General features: G+C 37.2%; 1 protein-coding gene and 1 long non-coding RNA gene across 20 annotated transcripts in view; one reads left to right on the top strand and one right to left on the bottom strand.

Annotated features, from left to right (window-relative positions):
• Positions 1-1,746: 1,746 nt before the first annotated feature.
• The window catches only part of LOC111250637 (uncharacterized), a 28,432-nt gene continuing 12,387 nt past the window's right edge, over positions 1,747-17,791 (top strand). For 6 of the 19 annotated variants that reach the window (XR_002673445.2, XR_002673446.2, XR_015327952.1 and 3 more), the window contains exons 1-3: positions 1,807-2,985; positions 6,859-6,918; positions 10,503-10,667. Coding sequence is in view for 5 of the 19 variants with exons in the window: in XM_022806106.2 (XP_022661841.1) it covers positions 2,650-2,985; positions 6,859-6,918; positions 10,503-10,667 (561 nt within the window). In the remaining 14 variants the exon portion in view is untranslated. Of the gene's footprint in view, positions 2,986-6,858; positions 6,919-10,502; positions 10,668-12,585; positions 15,857-17,791 lie in introns of all 19 variants that reach the window. The other 13 variants (XR_002673443.2, XR_002673441.2, XR_002673442.2 and 10 more) reach the window with 8 other exon arrangements.
• On the bottom strand, positions 10,992-14,570 carry LOC147755177 (uncharacterized). Its single transcript, XR_015327975.1, has 3 exons — positions 14,496-14,570; positions 12,406-12,746; positions 10,992-11,955 (listed from the first exon to the last, which is right to left on the bottom strand). It is a non-coding gene; the product is annotated as an uncharacterized LOC147755177 (long non-coding RNA).

Raw genomic sequence — 17,791 nt, 5'->3', positions numbered from 1 at the left:
GTTTATAAAAAAAATGTTAAAATTTGTTTATAAAAAAATGTTAAAATTTTTATAAAAAAAATGTTAAAATTTGTTTATAAAAAAATGTTAAAATTTGTTTATAAAAAAAAAGTTAAAATTAATTTATAAAAAAAAGTTAAAATTTGTTTATAAAAAAAATGTTAAAATTTGTTTATAAAAAAATGTTAAAATTTGTTTATAAAAAAATGTTAAAATTTGTTTATTAAAAAAATGTTAAAATTTGTTTATTAAAAAAATGTTAAAATTTGTTTATTAAAAAAATGTTAAAATTTGTTTATTAAAAAAATGTTAAAATTTGTTTATTAAAAAAATGTTAAAATTTGTTTATTAAAAAACGTTAAAATTTGTTTATTAAAAAAATGTTAAAATTTGTAAATGTTCGAATGTACCGATCGAATGCTCGAAGTGAATATTTTTTGCAAAGTATTTTTTCATAAACGCTATATTTAGGTGAAATGCGAAAATGAAATATGGGAAATAATGCTACTCTTGCATATTTGTTGATACGAGCATTGTCATACGTGTCTCAATAAGCTTTGTTGTTAATGAGCTAGTGAAATTTTCCTTGCTAATAAGTGTACAATAGCCAGTAGTGGATACTATTAACAGGAACCTCGAAGTTGTAGGAACCAACTAGGCTAGCTTTTTGCAACATGACACATTTTAGCAACATACTGTACTGACAAATATTTTATGCTGGACTCAATCGTAGATCCAACAAATCACAAAAAACTACATCGGTTACGAAGTTGTCTTTGGTCAGATAGAACCAGAGTCGCTGCTCGAATTATTTTTGTACGTAGGAAAAACAAATGATTTTTTAAGATCTGTAATATTGATGGAGCTACGCTGTTTGACGACAAGGGCTGAGGTCGCATAGCGGCTAGCTTGGAGAAAAGTACTTATGAAAGTATACCTGGAGCCAGGACGCATTTCTAATATCCAAGCCCTCCAAATATTTCGAGAGATTTTTTTATTTGATCTGCTGTTCAAACTATCGCTGGCCCTTATCAGAGCAAAAGTAAGCACCCTTAACATAGCATGATGGATTATATTTTGCAATGATATGGACATACTTTGTAAAGGTAGCCTTATTTTAGAACATTCGAATGTTCGGCAATCCATGATATGCTAAAATTGCTTTGTCGGGATTATTTTAGAACATTCGAATGAATTATTCGGCAACCCATAATATGCTAAAATTGCTTTGTCAGGACAAAATCCAGTGTTCTATCGCAAAGATTTTCATGCCCTCCGTTAACTTCCACATGGACCTAGCGTATTCATCAGGTATATACGAGCTGTACAATATTCGTTAAGCATAGAGTAATCTTTTTATCAGGTTAATTTGCTGAATTGAAGTGATTCGAATTGATCACATCACTATTAGTGCTTAATTTTACATGAATCTCCGGATGTCGGATGAGAACAAATATCGGTGACCTACTTACTCTTTCCAGAACGTCAAACCGAAATCTAATCCTGACTGAAAGAGCTCACCAATTTTTTGTGTAGATTTTTGTTTAGATTTGTAACTACTACTTACTACTGTAAGTTCGCTACAACCAAACACTTAGAAGCTATCAACTTATATCGACAACGACTATGAGCAATGAAAACTGCGCTAAAAGGGAAAGGTCGACCGATAGGTTTGTAATCAGTGCTTCTTGGAAGGCGCACAATTCTATCAAGATCCGCTATTTCATCCATAGAAGTTGACGCTAACTTTTCGCTGTGGGCTAAGGCCTTCTTTCGTTTCACCCTGAAATTCTCGTGTATCTTAATGCGAGCATCATGAACAGTTCTCTCCTCTCCGCTCGTATCTCGGGCCGCTCGCTGTCACAGACAACATTCATTTATTATAAACCCTTAATTCTCGGTCCGCTTTTTCGCTGTTTCCTTTGTCTAATATTAAACTGCATAATCAAACTCGTTTTATGAAAAAGCTCTTGATATATCCTCTAGGCTTTTGAAAGGTCATTCTGTCGAAAGGCACCGACTATTCCTTTGGGAAGTCGGCGATGAACCGAAACAGACAGGGTCTGTCCTTTCTCAAACACAAAAATAGGCACAACAGAGTCAAACATCGGGTAAGCAGGACACCGCAGTGTGCAACGATCTTCTCTTTCAAGGGCCTAAAGAGACTAGCGCCACGACTGTAGTTGAATTTCACCGTTGCGGCCTCATCCCTAAAGTAGTCGAGAGAAGCCCGAGACGGCCATACTCTCTTGTATAATGCACCTACAGCATCGTTTTCCATCGAATTGCTGTATACCACTATTCTGCCTAAAGGACGGCTATACTTACTTGTAGTTTCGTGCAATGAGCTGTTGATCGCGACCTAACCGGCGATGCTTGCAGAGATACTCTGTAAAGCCCTAGCTTGTGCCTTTCTTGTCTGGCTTATCAACAAGCTCGCTGATTTGGGCATCTAATATAATAAAAATACTGTGTTCGCTTATATGAGCCATGTCAGCGATCGACAACTAAACTCAACCGACATATCTGAGAAAAGCATCATATCGTTTACCTGGAGTGGACTATAGTCATATGTAGACCAAAGAAGTTTCCTGTTCATTCGGAATAGTCTGTGACTCAGTGTTGTAAGAATTTAATTTAGTTAGTGCAATGAGTTACCACAGCTATGGCTCGAGTCCGAGCTCGACTTTTCGTCGACAAGTTTTGCCCTCATTATCGTCCTCGCTGTACTTATCGACGCGCAGCCCACTTCTTTATCGACCCTCGACCTATTCGACGAATTACTCGTTACCGAGTTCAACGTACCGACGGTCGGTCTATAGTTCATCAGGAGCTCCTAACAGTAGAAGCCGCTATGAGGGCTCTTTGGAAGATCTCCCATCAGATAAAGATTCCGTTACCGCTAAAGTTGACAGCCCTTCAGCTTTGCGGAAAGGCAGTTCTACTCGAAGTTTTGGCAGTGTCACCACATGCGACGATATAGATGTAAGAGCCAACGACAGATCTAGAGCTTTAGGAAATTTAATACGTGTAGAAGTACATGTAGAAGGCGTGGGCAATACTGTATAAAAAAAAATTATCTTATTTATGTATCTGAACTTCATTTGTATCGAGATTCGCGTGTATGGATTCAACGGATCATTACTGTACTATATTGATTTCATGATGTCGTCAAGAAAGCTCTGATAGTCTATGGCTAAGAACACGCATATTGGTTCAAAACCTTCCACACGGCACATTGACTGCAGAATTTGTGAAAGAAATTGTGGAATTTCTTGGCTGCTGTGTGTTTATTGTTATTTTCGTATTTGTTAAATTCTTTTAAACTTACTCAAACCGGACCTATACGTGCCTTTTGTACGTTGTATAATACCCATAACTTTCGCCGCCTTCATAGTTCTAAGAATTTCCGATTTTCAAGTTATCGACCGCTGGATTGAGTTGATTATATTACCTGTAGCAGGGAAAGATGGACATTTGTCCAAGCTCAGTGACGCCTAATTGGGGCATGTTGTATTGCAGAATTGTTGATTACATAAATCAAAGCAAGCATAACCTTGTCAAGGTTAGTAATACTTATCTTAGATATAAATATGGAGGTGGCCGGTAGTGGGCAAAAGGTGCCCTGAAAAGGTGCGGGGGGATGAAGTACGCTATATAGGGAGGCGCGTGGTCTAGGAACTTTAGTCTTCAACGCTAAGTTAAATAATTATGGACGGGAATCCCTTCGCCAACGTACACTAATCTTTCTGATCCCGCTTAAATGAAAGACACATGGACTGAAAATTCGACGTAGCGTACTGGCCAGTTACTTCTACGTTCACTTGCTCTAAAAGTCGTATAGTTATCAATCATACGGCATACTTATTTAGCATTAATAGCAATGACTTGTATATCTATAAGCAACAAATATTCATTTAGCACTAATATTAGTGATTTCTTAAATCTTATATACTTATTCGGCATAATTAACAATGGTTCTCGGTGAACATCGTATCGCTCAACACCAATAACAACTACTTTCTTAAACATCCTACGCTTATATTAATCCGGTAAGAATCAACCCAATATTAAAGCTAGAGAAGAGATACGGAAGGTGGCTTCACTGTCCTTCGTAGCAGTGCTCTCTGCCAACGCAGCGATGAAGTGGAGTGATAGTTAAATTGGAGCCTTGATGACAGGCAAAGTGCATCGCGGATGTGTCTCATGCACGTATCTTCTTCAAAGCAACTGTCATAGCAGTGATGCAGCAATGAAGTAGAGTGACAATAATACTAGTACGATAGTGTCGTCATAGTATCGTATGAATGCATTCCATGCTGACACACTAAACAAACGGTTAAGACGAATAGTTTGAAGCCACTTTCTAAAAGATACGTATATATATATTTGGAACAGAGTATTAGAAATAGTTTGTTTCTAAGGCTAAATAGTACACAAATTTTAATGCATTGGCCATGTTTTCCACAAAACCAGCGTTCAGCACAATTGTAGCTTCAATTCGGGATCTAAACAACTCATTGCGCATTTTCAAAATAATCCTCCTTTAGAGTATGTTTATAATAGTACGTGTCCAGCGAAATTAAGTTTTAGGCTAAAGGTCCCAAACTCACAATTGTTCAAAGTCGACAAGGTGCAGGAAGGCGCAAGGAACTTCTATTAGACGAAACTTTGGAAAGTGAAAATACTCGATGAATTCAGATTTATCAGAAATGTTTTTAATGGAATCTTTTTAACCCTTATCTGGAACTTTTTGAGAACCATTCGGTTTATTCCAATTGAATTTGCTTGGATTTTTCAGAACTGGTCAATTTGGACCAGGGCAAATATTTAGTTATCGTCAATGGCTGAGAGTAGGCGACGAACCAGGACTTATAAACCTACATTATATCATCAAATAGGTACCATAAGTGGCACATTTGCTTTAGGTGATAATGTCTCGCTGATTCAGTTGCATCTACCCACTGGCGTAACCGTTTGCAGTTATCGCAACGGATCTACTTCTCATTATAAGTCATAATTCGGTGCAAGGATGGGTCACTGTTATAAGAAGACAAGAATAAATGTACACGTCTGTTTTTGATTTTCGCTTAAATCATGCAGCACCCCTTTTGTCCAATTCCTGTTCCTTATTAATTCGACCGAGATAAATGCGTAGGGAGTTTTTACATAGATCAAATCTAACTGTTAATACTTTTATAGCTCTTAATTTTTTATTAGTTTTGCTTCATAAGTGGCAGTTTATCATGAGACTTACCTTCGAGTTCGAAATGTATTTTTCTAAACTCTTCGAACCAGCGGTTCGCCATGTCTCTAGTCATAGAACTTTCATCGAATACAAGCTTTATACGGCGAGATGTCTTCACCTCTGCAGTTCTAAGTGAAAACTATTCGATTTTTTTATTCTCCATGGCTCTCTACAATTTGCTCGCTAAAAATCCGAGTACCTATTCCTTAATGAACGGTCTCTAGTTTCAAAACATGCATTTCTAACACCAAAAAACGATGTCGTAAAATGTCGCATCGGTACAACCTTAAAGATATTTTCCACGTACTTCTTCATCAATAAGCTATACAGCTCCAGGCCCTCTAGGTATAATATTTAGCCTATTATTTATTATGATATCTTGCATATTACTGTATGCAGTATACAACAATGCTCGTCCATCACAGCAAAATGTTTCGAAAGTTGTACTTAAGCCATACTAAAAGAGTTTTCGGTTTACTTAATGTTTCGATATGTAATTACCTGGTGACATCGGTTATGCAAGGCCTGAGCTCAACATTCTTTCGTTCTTTTATGTGTGTGTATGTGTCTGTGTGTTTATGTGTGTATGATTCTTAAAAGGACTAGTGTGAGTCAAAACCTGCGTGCATCTGCTTATAGGAAATCTTATTACGCACGTGTTTTCTAATCAGGCCACATTCACACTAATTTTCATGCTAAAGGCATTCCAAAATGCATGTAATTTTAAGTTACATTTTGCAAACAATATTAGTCGCAAAGCTTTCCGCAATAACTCAACCTTAATCTGTAGTGGTTTATCTAAGGGACGAGTGGCTGCGAACTGACCATTAGCAGTTCCCCCTTTCGACAAATCTTTAACACTATCTTTCGGTATTGCTTTGAAAACTGCCTGGAAAAATTTTGCTAGATTTACTAAAACGCTCAAATATAAATTACCTTTTGGAGACCATATTTCTCCAGTAGCGTAGATAACGATCAGCTTTCCCAGAAATAAGTTTTGCTTGCCTATAGCAAAAGCTGGTAAACACGATTTGATTTTACAAATGCGATTTGGACCTAGACCATTTGCCCCAACCTGCTTAGAGTATATGTCTTCCCTAGTTTCAAGCCTATGAGGACTGACAGACCCAAGATCTGTGTTGACGAGTTACTTCGCTGTTAATTAATATGTCTCAAATAAATGCTTTTACGCTTCGAGTTCGTAGTTCCTCCCATAAGAGATTTTGCTAAGAGTAACGAAAATATGTAACACTAAGCTTGGCATTAAAATTTTTCAAGAGTCATTCTTTTAAGAGAAACCTTCTCTGCAAAAGACAATGGCAAGTCTTGTTCTACAGTTTCGCTACAAAAAGCTCTGAATTAACGTTAATAATCTAAACACTCAATAGTGCTGTACATTGAACTCTGCGCAGAGCACCCCCATCTCATTCTGATTCAAAAACGATCGCAAGCAATGTCATTCACAGTAATACTTCAGATCATATGTCGAAACCCAATATCCACACTGTTGAATTGTCAAAATTTTATTTGACTCACTCTCCATTAAAAACTTCCTTGACCTTTATCAAAATCCGCTCGCAGTTAATAATGTTGCGTTCGCTATATTTCAGAAACCTGAACGAGACGATCTATCAGGTGAAGATCTTACAACGGAAAATTATTACAAAAGGGTGAGTTTTTTTTTTCTAAATCTCTCTTCATACGCTCGTGCAACTTTTATCATCCTGTCTACACCACTGTTCCATACAGTGCCTTTTATGCTCTTCTATATAGCCGTTATATAGTCAACTTCTAAATTACTAACAAACCTAACTGGAATCACGAGGTGCTCAGGACTCCAGATCCGCGATCTTGAGGTACCGAATTCTATCCTTTTTGAATCGTTTGTATTTCAGCAGCCCAGCTCGCACATACGTATATCCAGTATGAACGTCATTGCGCTCTCTACTCATCACATATATGATACGCATCGTGTCTCAGCCAATATTGCCCATTATGGAGGTATTGGTGCTAAGAGCACTCAGTTTTTACGGGAGAAATGCCATTACAACCGAATACTTCGATTCATCATCGCTTTCGGACGATACGCCTTAATTGTCCAACTCGCTAGACTATCATACGTTTACATCCTGCCATAAAATTAACTAATCCCCCAAAGCCCTTACTTCACACAACTCCGTCGACACATCTACCCGCTAAAATATATAATGTTTTATTCTCAACTAGAACATTCCGTCTTTTCTCACAAAGGCATTAGTCAGTGTATCGAAAGCTTTGAGCGAATACATGGTTAACAAATCCTGGAAAATAGACAGGGTCATATTGTGTGACGCGTATTAAGCTTGGCTAAAAGGAGTGCCTGTAACGTTAAAATCTTGGTTTGGATATCATATTATTGTTGATGAACTAAAAACGAAGGGAGATAGATCAGTAACTTTAATTTATACGAGGTGCTTACGGAATCGATTTTGCCATTTATCTCGAAAACGGTAGGACCCATGAGAAAATGTGAGAGCATAATTTGCGCTTAATATATGATCTGCATGTAATAGTTGGCTCCTTCGATAAAAAAATAGGTGCCTTAAATATTTACACTAGCGTCTTTAAAGTCTACACAACTTGTTTTTTTTTCTGCGGAAAGATCCTTGAGAGCCATTCCATTCAACCAAAATATCAAACAAACAGTTTGCAAAAAATCTTTTTCCTAGACTTATTATTCATGGACTGATTTGAGAGTTCTTTTTGCGTTGTTTAGCTAATACCTGGCTCTAATAATAGTGTATTTGACAGCTTTTTTCTATTCTTAATGAAAGAGGAATAACGGTACGTATTAGGATGTTGATTCTATATTTATTGTAGTTTCTGAAAGTTAGTTGAAAAATTATTAAAAATTTAGATATTCAACAATCGTTTTTTAGCAAAACGAGAAGGTGTTTTTTAGAAAGTTTTCATGATAAAACATTCAGATAATTAAAGTTCTAAGATAAACGTATTTCTAAGTAACTATTAATTAGAAACAAGCAGTCTAAATCGCTGAGAAATTTTTGTTTAACAAAATAATTGTGATATATATGTAATGGAACGGGTTTCTGACTCCCATTCGATAGAGAATAAAATGATACCACAAACGAACGACTGACAATTCACAAGCAGCAGCAGATGGGCCTTGAGTTTGCAGACAAATGATATCTCAAACCTCTTTCATTCTCGACAAACATTCGCAAAATAATAGTTAAATAGCGAGTATTTACTTTACGTTTAAAGAATTGACTTTCTCTAACCTGCAATAAAATAACAATTGAAGTTAATTACTTTTAAAAGCACACAGTATTTCCAGCTTTCATCAGCGCATTCGCCATAACTAATGAGATTAAACAACTACACAAGCGTATGAAATACCTGGAGAGATATGGATCACTGTGAACGTCAGAAAAGTTTATAAGAAATTAGGGTTATCAGACCGAAAATAAATATAGTCAGCAATCTGACTTGACATTATTATACCCAATTTTAACCCAATGCGGTTCATCCGATAGAACTTGACGTGTCGCGATTAGAGCATACCATTTATTGGAAATGTACGCAGGAACCTTATTCAAGCACGGAAAAAACAAGCCGCAAGCAGCACATACCCAGATAAAAGGTTCTCTCAATGAAATTACTTCCGGCTCAATGCGATACACACAATTAAACCGACAAAATGGCACGGTGCTATGAGTTGAGCTCTATTCTAATAAGGTACTTAGCGGCTTATTAATACAATTCGCGAAATAACAATATGACATCATGCAGCACCAAAGGTTTATATAGTGCCGTTTCGTTTAGTCCTAAACTTTTCAATTCTCAATCTCTCTCAGAGAAAATGAGCTCCACGACCTGCTAGATTGTAAAGTTAATGACGCTCGTCATCTGCTAAGGGGCTAATGACGATAAACATCCAACGTTTCCTGAAAGCTTAAAAAAGAAGGAATACATGGGAGAATGGGTTCCGCCTCGTGTCTAATGTTTTGTAAAGAAATGTTAGGGGCCGTCCGTGGATACCACTTTGGTAGACTAAACCCTGAAATTTACTTGATCCCCACGCGTAATATGTGCGTTTGATGGTCCCGGAAGGATCTCATTTACTTACCAATCTTTGAAAAAAAAAGACGGTTAAGAGAGATTTTGCATATGGCGCAAATACGTCGACTAATGAAGCTATCGAACCGGAAATGTCCAATAAACAGGGTCATCGTACTGCACGGCAATGCACAGCCATATGAAGTCGTACAAGGACAAGTTCGTGTCAATTTCGGCAAACCTCTTATTTTAGGTTAAGTTAGGTTCCCAAGCCCTCATCTCTCTGAGATGCAGCCAGTGAAAGCAGTCGGTCTTGAGAATCTCAAGTACGAGTATCAGCTGATGTTTACGACAGGTTACCGCCTAGTATCGAGTATCTTGGTCGCGATCCACCTGCTTTTGTTGATTGCAATTATCACAACCACTTCTGTTGCTTTGAAAAGACTATCGCAAAAGAGAAACTTTTTCGAACCTGACTTCGGCATTAGAACTGGTCCCAGACCTATGATGGCTAAGGCTTGAAATCTATATGACCAGATCGTGGGTAGAATAAATGGCGTCAACTAAATTTCTCCGTCCTTTGATTTTATCAGGGTTTTTTTTTAACATAATATTGAAAGAAGAAAAGCTTACGTTGTTTCTGCATCAGACTGGGTGGCGAAGGGCAAAGGGAATAGGGGGGACGGTTTGCTTGTGATGTTCTTTTGTTTTAGGATAGCTGTCACGTGGACATCTACCCTAGTCAGGATGTGCGAAACTAATTTTTATTGAAAGTCAGTTATTCGCTGATTATAGATAGAAATCGAGCGAGTTCGAAACATTTGTGGCCTGTATTTTTTGTGAGAATTTTCAAGTCTATCTTTCCTTATCGCGATACTTTCTCTTTGTTGATTTTTAGAAGGCGCTACTGATAGGACTGTAGAGCTGAAATTTTAAAACAATGTTGATGACAAGTCATTTTCCTAGCTTATTCTCCCTCTAGTCTCCCTTTTCATATATTGCTAAACTAATAAACTACGTTGTCTGTTTGTATTGAACAGGACTATGCGCTTGGAACTAATAGAAATAATATCAATACACTGGAATAGCACGCATGTAAATTAATTTAGAGAAATCGAGCGGAACAGTTTAGAAAAACGGCTGAAGTAAACTACTACAGGCATAGCAAAAATTGTTTTGCTTCCAAATTTCTCAGCTCTACGAAGAGGCGACGTCCCAGCGCGAATCTGAGGAAGCGGCCTTAGTTGCCGAACTGAAAGAACAGATCGATCTACGGCAGAAACTGATCTATGCGATCAACAACCTTCAGGCCCTACAACATGATTTGAACGATACCAGCGAGATGTGCATATTATTGGAGGTATGTGTCATTTAGATTATTTGCGTTTGAATTTTTTATGAGTCACCTTACTAACGAGTTCGTAAGTAGAGGATCGCATTGAGTTGCATGTGTCTAACTGAATTAGAATTGGACACCGTCCGATTCCAGGCCCATGACGCCATCGCTTCCTCTATTCCGCCGGACATTATTACTCTTATTAATTATTTATATATAGCTATGAAACCCGCTGATAGTTAATCGGCTTATGATAAAAAGCTAAGTGATGCTAAGTGCCGTTAGATTAGAAAGATACGACAAGAAATACGACAAGTCGCGTAGTTTTTGGAAAACCACAAAGCGCGTTGGATTTAGGCTTACTGTGCGCTGGGTGAATGAGATCTGCGTAACGGAGCAGCGAGACATACACAAAACGCAGTGATTTGTTTAGCGAAATAGAATAGCTGCATCAATGAAATGGCTTTACGAAAGTATTCCAACAAGAAAATTCAGAGAACACCAAGGGGACGACGAAGTGAGTACACGATATGGAACCCAACGCGTAAAGGACCCGTAAGAAAACCAAATTTGATGTCTAATGGCTAAACATGTACACACCGAATTAATATCTCACCTACGGAGCATGCTAAAGACTTTAACAACTGGTAAAAGTCCAGCCAGTGACGTTACCATTTGACCTTCGTTCAAATTGTATTGGTGGCACAATAATTTACAACGAATTGGCTCCATGTAACTGCATACCAATTGACGAAATTCTGATATTAAAACATCTGTGCGTCGTCAAGTGGTCACATTCGAGATCTGCTTTGATTTCTAATGTTTGTACGCAAATTGCGCTGTCTTCTATCGTGGCACATTGCAGCTAAAAGCTTGGGTAGCTACGATCTTTGAGAACTGTGGGTAATTCGCAGAAACAAAGTGATATACATCTACGTTAGTGCTTTACATTAATTGCCATTGCATGATAAGCTAACCTAGAAATTTCATCAAAGATTCTGTATCCTCATATCTGATACTGAAACGGTCATATCAGATTATAATGTCAATGACAAATAATGCGGACTTAATATTAATAAATAAAATACTATTATAATCATGTTATTTACTTGGTGATGCTTGATCTAAGAGAAACGGCGATCTTGTATTTTTGGGGACTTCCGTATAAAGTCGATAATAGAATGCCGAGTACACGAATCGTTTGTTTTTTCTTGCTTCTTTTTTTTTCTTAAAGGAGCTCCTTAGATCGATGTTTTATGCGATTCAATGCAATTCCTACCGCACTGAACTGACAGTCGGGATAGGCCATTCCCTGTGTCATGGCATTGCATTCATTAGCAGTGGACTTAGGCTGAATGTTAAATCTTTCTATGTAGACCATGCTCTTCACTCCCTAGATTACGTGACGACATTTTACAAAACCCTGACTTATATAATTTAGAGGCTATTGTTTCACTAGCTTAAACGCACGCATAGGCTTCTCCAACGGTCTGTTATTTTACTCATTTTTATATAGCATAGTCCAAATAAATGCCATTAGCTACCGATTTGCCTTTTTGCCTGTGAACGTGCCATCATATGTTGTTTTTCAATCTTCGAATTATTTATTGCGTTTTAGTGTTTGGGTTGCCCCAATCAATTTTGCCCAAATGCGAATATTCTCTTACTATTACCGTAACCGAAGGTATATGAATAGTTATTTTTTTAATGACCGATAGGCAAGGGTCAAGCAAAAATAAGCTGTAAATGTCCGGCGACCTACCTCAGCCTGAGTACTGCTTGAAAACGAAGTTGCGTACATTTTTATTACGGTATCGAACAGCTATTGTTGGAACGGCAATCTAACTTCAAACATCTTAAAGTGCGTTCTGTTTATTGACATTGTTGTCTTTTAAATACAATATCATTCGACAGAATAACAATATTAGTTGTTTATCATCAGCTGCTCACCGTAAAGAGTCGCTTAGCGCATCGTCTGCTATTAGTTACCCCTGTCTGGCCCCGTCAAAGAAATCTGTGCGCACTCCCAGCCAGGGGAAGGCTACCCAGCCTTAAGGCGATGTTTCCTCATTGGCCTTCAGCGATGGTTGACATCTAACTTGACTGAAATAAATATCGGGAAATCACAGTCCGCTACGACATGCTTTTTTGGTGTAAAATGAGAAATTTTAGATAATTAATAATTCCTCTTTCAATGAATAAATCGCAATGCAACTCATAATTAACAGCTATTGGCTTTCTGGTGGAATAAGTTTGTGTTTTCATTTCTATCAAACGTTTTCCAAATTTTAGAGTCATCTTTCTCAAACTGCATCTATTTAGCAATTCAGTAATATTGAATCGCAATATTATTGTTATACAAGGTATTCTTTTATTTTCTTACAAGGTATAGTCTATTGAAATCCAATGCTATCTTTTCCTATAAAAACTGACAAACGTTGGCCTTTTTTCACCAAAAAAAAGCTGTTCTTGGCCAGTGATAAAATAGAATGTGTAGCGAGAATCTACGTACGAACAGATCTCACGAACTATAATCGGTTAGGTAAGATCTCTCGGAACTCAAATCAGTCTGTATCAAATATTTTTTTTGCGCATACCGGCTTCAATTTTTTTCAAAGCATCTTTGTGAACCTGAATCAGCTCTTTTCATATTAACTTGTAGAGTATATGAGCGATAGGTCAGAATAAGGTTATATATATAGTCCTCTAGTATTTGCAAAAAATACTATAAAAAAAAATAAGATTTGCTTTCATTTTTCATCCCGCTTGGCATTGCCAAATTCACTTCTAATTGCTAAGCTAGAACATTTCATTGTCAACAGCTTACCTAATCGACAGACTTCGTAAAAATATGCCAAAATTCCTTCTGCTGGACAAGTTGATACTGAAAATAGCCTCTTTTAAGTTAGTAACCTGATGAGCAAACGAATAATTACCATAAAAATTCTTATAAAAAGAAATCAAAATAAAAAAAGCTATCGGTGCCCGCAAATAATAATAATTTCAATATAAAAACAAAAATTAAATAAATTAAAAAAATGCGAACTTGAACTATGTAAGATTTCCGAAATACAGACCCAAAAGATCTAGACTTTTCATACACTCACACATTCTTAGAATCAATAATTGAAGACAAAAATAACAAAACTATAGACATAATAATAACAAGAATGTATATTAATTTAAAAAACTACATCAGCAATACCGTTCAGAAAGTAAATAGACATCACAATATTAAATATAAAATAAACTTTTAATAAAATAGAAGACATGTCTTTGTCTAAGCTAACAAAAGGGCGTCTGTGAAAAATGTACCACTTAACTTTAATGAAGTGGACATGCGGAATTGCGCTGATATCAATAAGACAGACCACTTGAAGACAAAAATAGACAGACATGCACCATTCTAGCCCAGTGCCCACCCAAATTTGTTGTTCTACTTCAAAGTACTGGAACACTGTCTTGAAAAGGTTGCCAACACACGTGCAAAAGGTTCAGTGATTGAATACTGGGTTGGCCGCCGACTGAAGGTTTGCGGGATTTATTTTGACTGTCGTAGTTTAAATTACTTATCTATGAGCTTTTAATCTTTTTTTTTTTTTTTTTTTTTAATGTATAACTTGTTCTTGTTTGCCACTTTACGTGACATCAGTATCATCTGTGTAACAGAGACCTAGTTAATTTTAGAAATAACGGACTCCGAACTCTTCCGTATAAATACGTCTTGTTCTGAAGAAGGATCTAGGGTCACGTGATATTGCTAATACTTACGACCAAATACATTATGTGCTACTATGATCGGGCGTGCTCAATGCAAAACCAGTTGTGTGCATAAACGTTCTAGATGCTTACGTATTCGTCGTAATGTAGAAGCTGCACTGACAAAGATCGCTCATTACAGGCAATATGAATTGTCCATGTCTCAGCTAGAAGCAAATGAAATTAAGAAAAAGGTATTTGGTTCAAAAGACCGTCTAATGAAGACATCTTACATCTTATCTGTCCAATAAATTAGCTAATGAAAAAGTATGTGTAGCTCAGTTCGTTCCGTATATCTAGGCATCCTCATTTGATACATAGGGAAGGGAATCCGATTATTTGATCTATTGATTATTTGCCGGGACTAACTTTTCTCTGAACCTTCCACTTTCCACTCTATTTTAGAAGTTCTTTAAATACACAAAATGTACTGACAAATAACCATGCATAAAGTGAAGTTTACCGCATTCATTAAATAAATCGTTATTGAAGTGAACATGCAGCGGTCTGCAAGAAGAAGTCAATTGAAAATGTCTCCACAAAAAAATGAAGCTATATAATAAGATGGATACATTTGGAGCAAAGATGTTGTACTATGAATTAGCCAAGGTATTCGACTGTGTGTATTCTGAGAAAATGTCAGGTTTAGCGGGTATGCATTGTTAGAACTTCATGCGATAACCTCACTGTATTCGAGAGTAAAGGCGGCTTTAAACTGACTAACGATACCGAAAGGGCAAGCCCGTTTTGCGACGCGTGTGAAACAACAGGGTCACCCCGCACAACAAGCACTTCATTGCTGGGAGCGTTAACGATATCTGTATGCTTAAACGCTTCACTTTCTCTGAGGACGTAGTATCTAATCAATAAGACAGAAACTCTTTTTCTTGTAAGTCTGCAGTGGGTCTCACCGTTTTACTTAGTCTGAGCATTCAGCGCTCCTTGTAAAAACGCGATTGCCATAAATATAGTCCGGATAGCTCCGATTCCGTATCGTTAGTTGCAATCAGCTGTGACTCTTTTAATAGAATCTATGTGGCGCTGTAACACGTAATACAGAGAAACGACAATTGATAGTCGGAGGACAATGGGCGTATTGAAGAAGCCACTCGATGACTGATGCCTGCCTCCATTTTGTCATGTCTGTTGAAAGCAGGATAATTCCAGTATTTTAGTAGATGTCGTTCACACCGAATACCGAAGTGCCTTTAAAACAACGTCGTGGGAACCATTTTCCGTTTTTAAAAAAAGCTAGTTTCTATGGAGGTGTCTTCAAAGAATCGTCATTAATGACTTTTTAATGCTTCTCATGGTTATGATATGAAACGTTTATGCCAGCCATGCGTTGAGCTTTAATATACACCGACGATATTAAAGTGATGGTGGACGTTGATGATGCGGGAGCCTTTTCAGTTATGATCTACCCATCCGGGACATCGTCTGTCTACGCATAGGTGCGCTACGTTTGTAACGGGTCCCATAATTTCCATTGCGCTGGTTTCATAAATGTATAAATCGCTTCTTTTAGTTGTGATATCATTAGGGGGTATTGGCGTGAGATTCCTGCGTTGATCCATACTCCAGCGGACGCCCTGTTTGTTCTTCCTGCTTGCTAGTAGTAGATGCTAACTTTAACGGAGATAAATTTTTAGCGCCTATTAGCTCTTTTTTTTCTTTTAGTGTTTTTTCGTCTGACTGAAGTCGTGTAATTCGAGTGTATATAAAATCCTTGACTGTTAAAAACGTAAAAGTAATTTAAAAGATGTGGAGACAGTTTCTCGCAGTGCGCTTCTATGCGTTATTTATCCAGAGGCCATTGACTTAAATACGATCTTTGTACTTCAGACAAAGGCTATCGCAAAAGCATCGAAGAAATTTATTTGTTTATGTGAAGAGCAGGCTAGATAGAGCTAGGCAAGGGAAAGTACACCAAACTAACGAATGTGGTGCAATTGTGAAATATTAGCAGATACCACGAGTATTCGCTCCGTATGTATACATAATTTTGTTTTTGTGTATATCATATTATTTACGCTTTTCGTGACATGATGATTCTTAGTTGTCTATAAATAGATAGCTTCCCATCAATAGCTGACAACGATCGTGTTTCGCACCCTTAATTTAACATCACCTATGTATCTAAAAACGTAAATTCGTACCGATGACCTACGCGATGTTCTGAAGCACCATCAAGGGCTATGAGACCTGATTCACTTAATAACTACTGCTTGATCAAGTAAATAACTGCGAACTAACTTTGACAATGAAGAATCTGTGTCGATGCAAGTTAAATGGTGACGCCGGATTAGAATCGAAAAATGTCCTTCTGTGAAAATCCTTTGAAGCATCACTGTGCATTATTTTCACTTTATTAAACGTGCAAAGGAAGCACTGCCTGATCCTTTATACACGCTGCGTTATGACTGGCTCGATATTTCCCTGTTGCGTTCGTTATTTTGATGTTATACATTTTTGTTTGCTTCAACAGCTTTCCTAAAACTAGCTTTTTTTTTTTCAAAAACATTTTTAACCAGTTCCCGAAGTATGACATTGTTGTATATCTATGTATACATATAGTATACCCACTATGTAAGTGTGCGCCAAGTGTTCACATATCTTTGAATTTTATTATTCAGGAATCTATCTATTGACGCTTTGTTGCGCGATAGTCATTTGGTCGTTACTTACCAGATAAACGGAATAACCGCGCGGCCTTAAGAGGCTAGTGTCAAAATGCTCGAGCTACTCTTTTTGTCAAGTATCTATTTTGCATCTGTAATGTCAGCGATATGCAAATAAAGTGAAGTTACGTTATTTTCTAGAAATTGTCTTAACGCAAATAGCCATTGCTCCGGAGATAGTTATGTCTGTGAAGCGCTCGATGTATCCTTCGATATACAGATGGACCTGATCGATTTCTGATTAATAACGAAAATAGATTTGAATTACTGCAGAGTATAATGTTGGTTCGCTTTCACAAGGATCGTTGTCGCCGATTTGACAGGCCGTTTTAAGTCGCTCATGACTCGTGAGCCTTAAAAACTCCTTTCTTAAAGGATGTAAACTACTTTTAAGTCGCGCGTTTGGTGATTCTCAAAAGACTCATACACTAGGTGTGCGGCAATTTTATCTTTCAAAAATGAAAACCGTTGCTTTGATTGCTTTGTTTTTTGAATTAACGTTCTCAACGTGAAGTATCATTTTCGAAAAAACGCCCGAACTCACAACTACGAGGTTTTGTATTCCCTTTTGAGCTTCAGCGTTTTTTTTTAGTTATCTGAATTATTTCTTCCGCAGTGACGTCTGATTATCGTTACATTGTCTAGGCACAATGTATCTAATTGGTCTTCATGGCCCAGCAGGGATTAGACTCTATTGTAGCACAAGTT

Source organism: Varroa destructor, unplaced genomic scaffold (assembly GCF_002443255.2).
Source record: "Varroa destructor unplaced genomic scaffold, Vdes_3.0 BEIS01000005.1, whole genome shotgun sequence".
In the NCBI taxonomy this organism is placed as follows: Eukaryota; Metazoa; Arthropoda; class Arachnida; order Mesostigmata; family Varroidae; genus Varroa; species Varroa destructor.
Note: the sequence above shows the minus strand (reverse complement) of the source record. Positions and strands in the feature narration are given on the sequence as shown.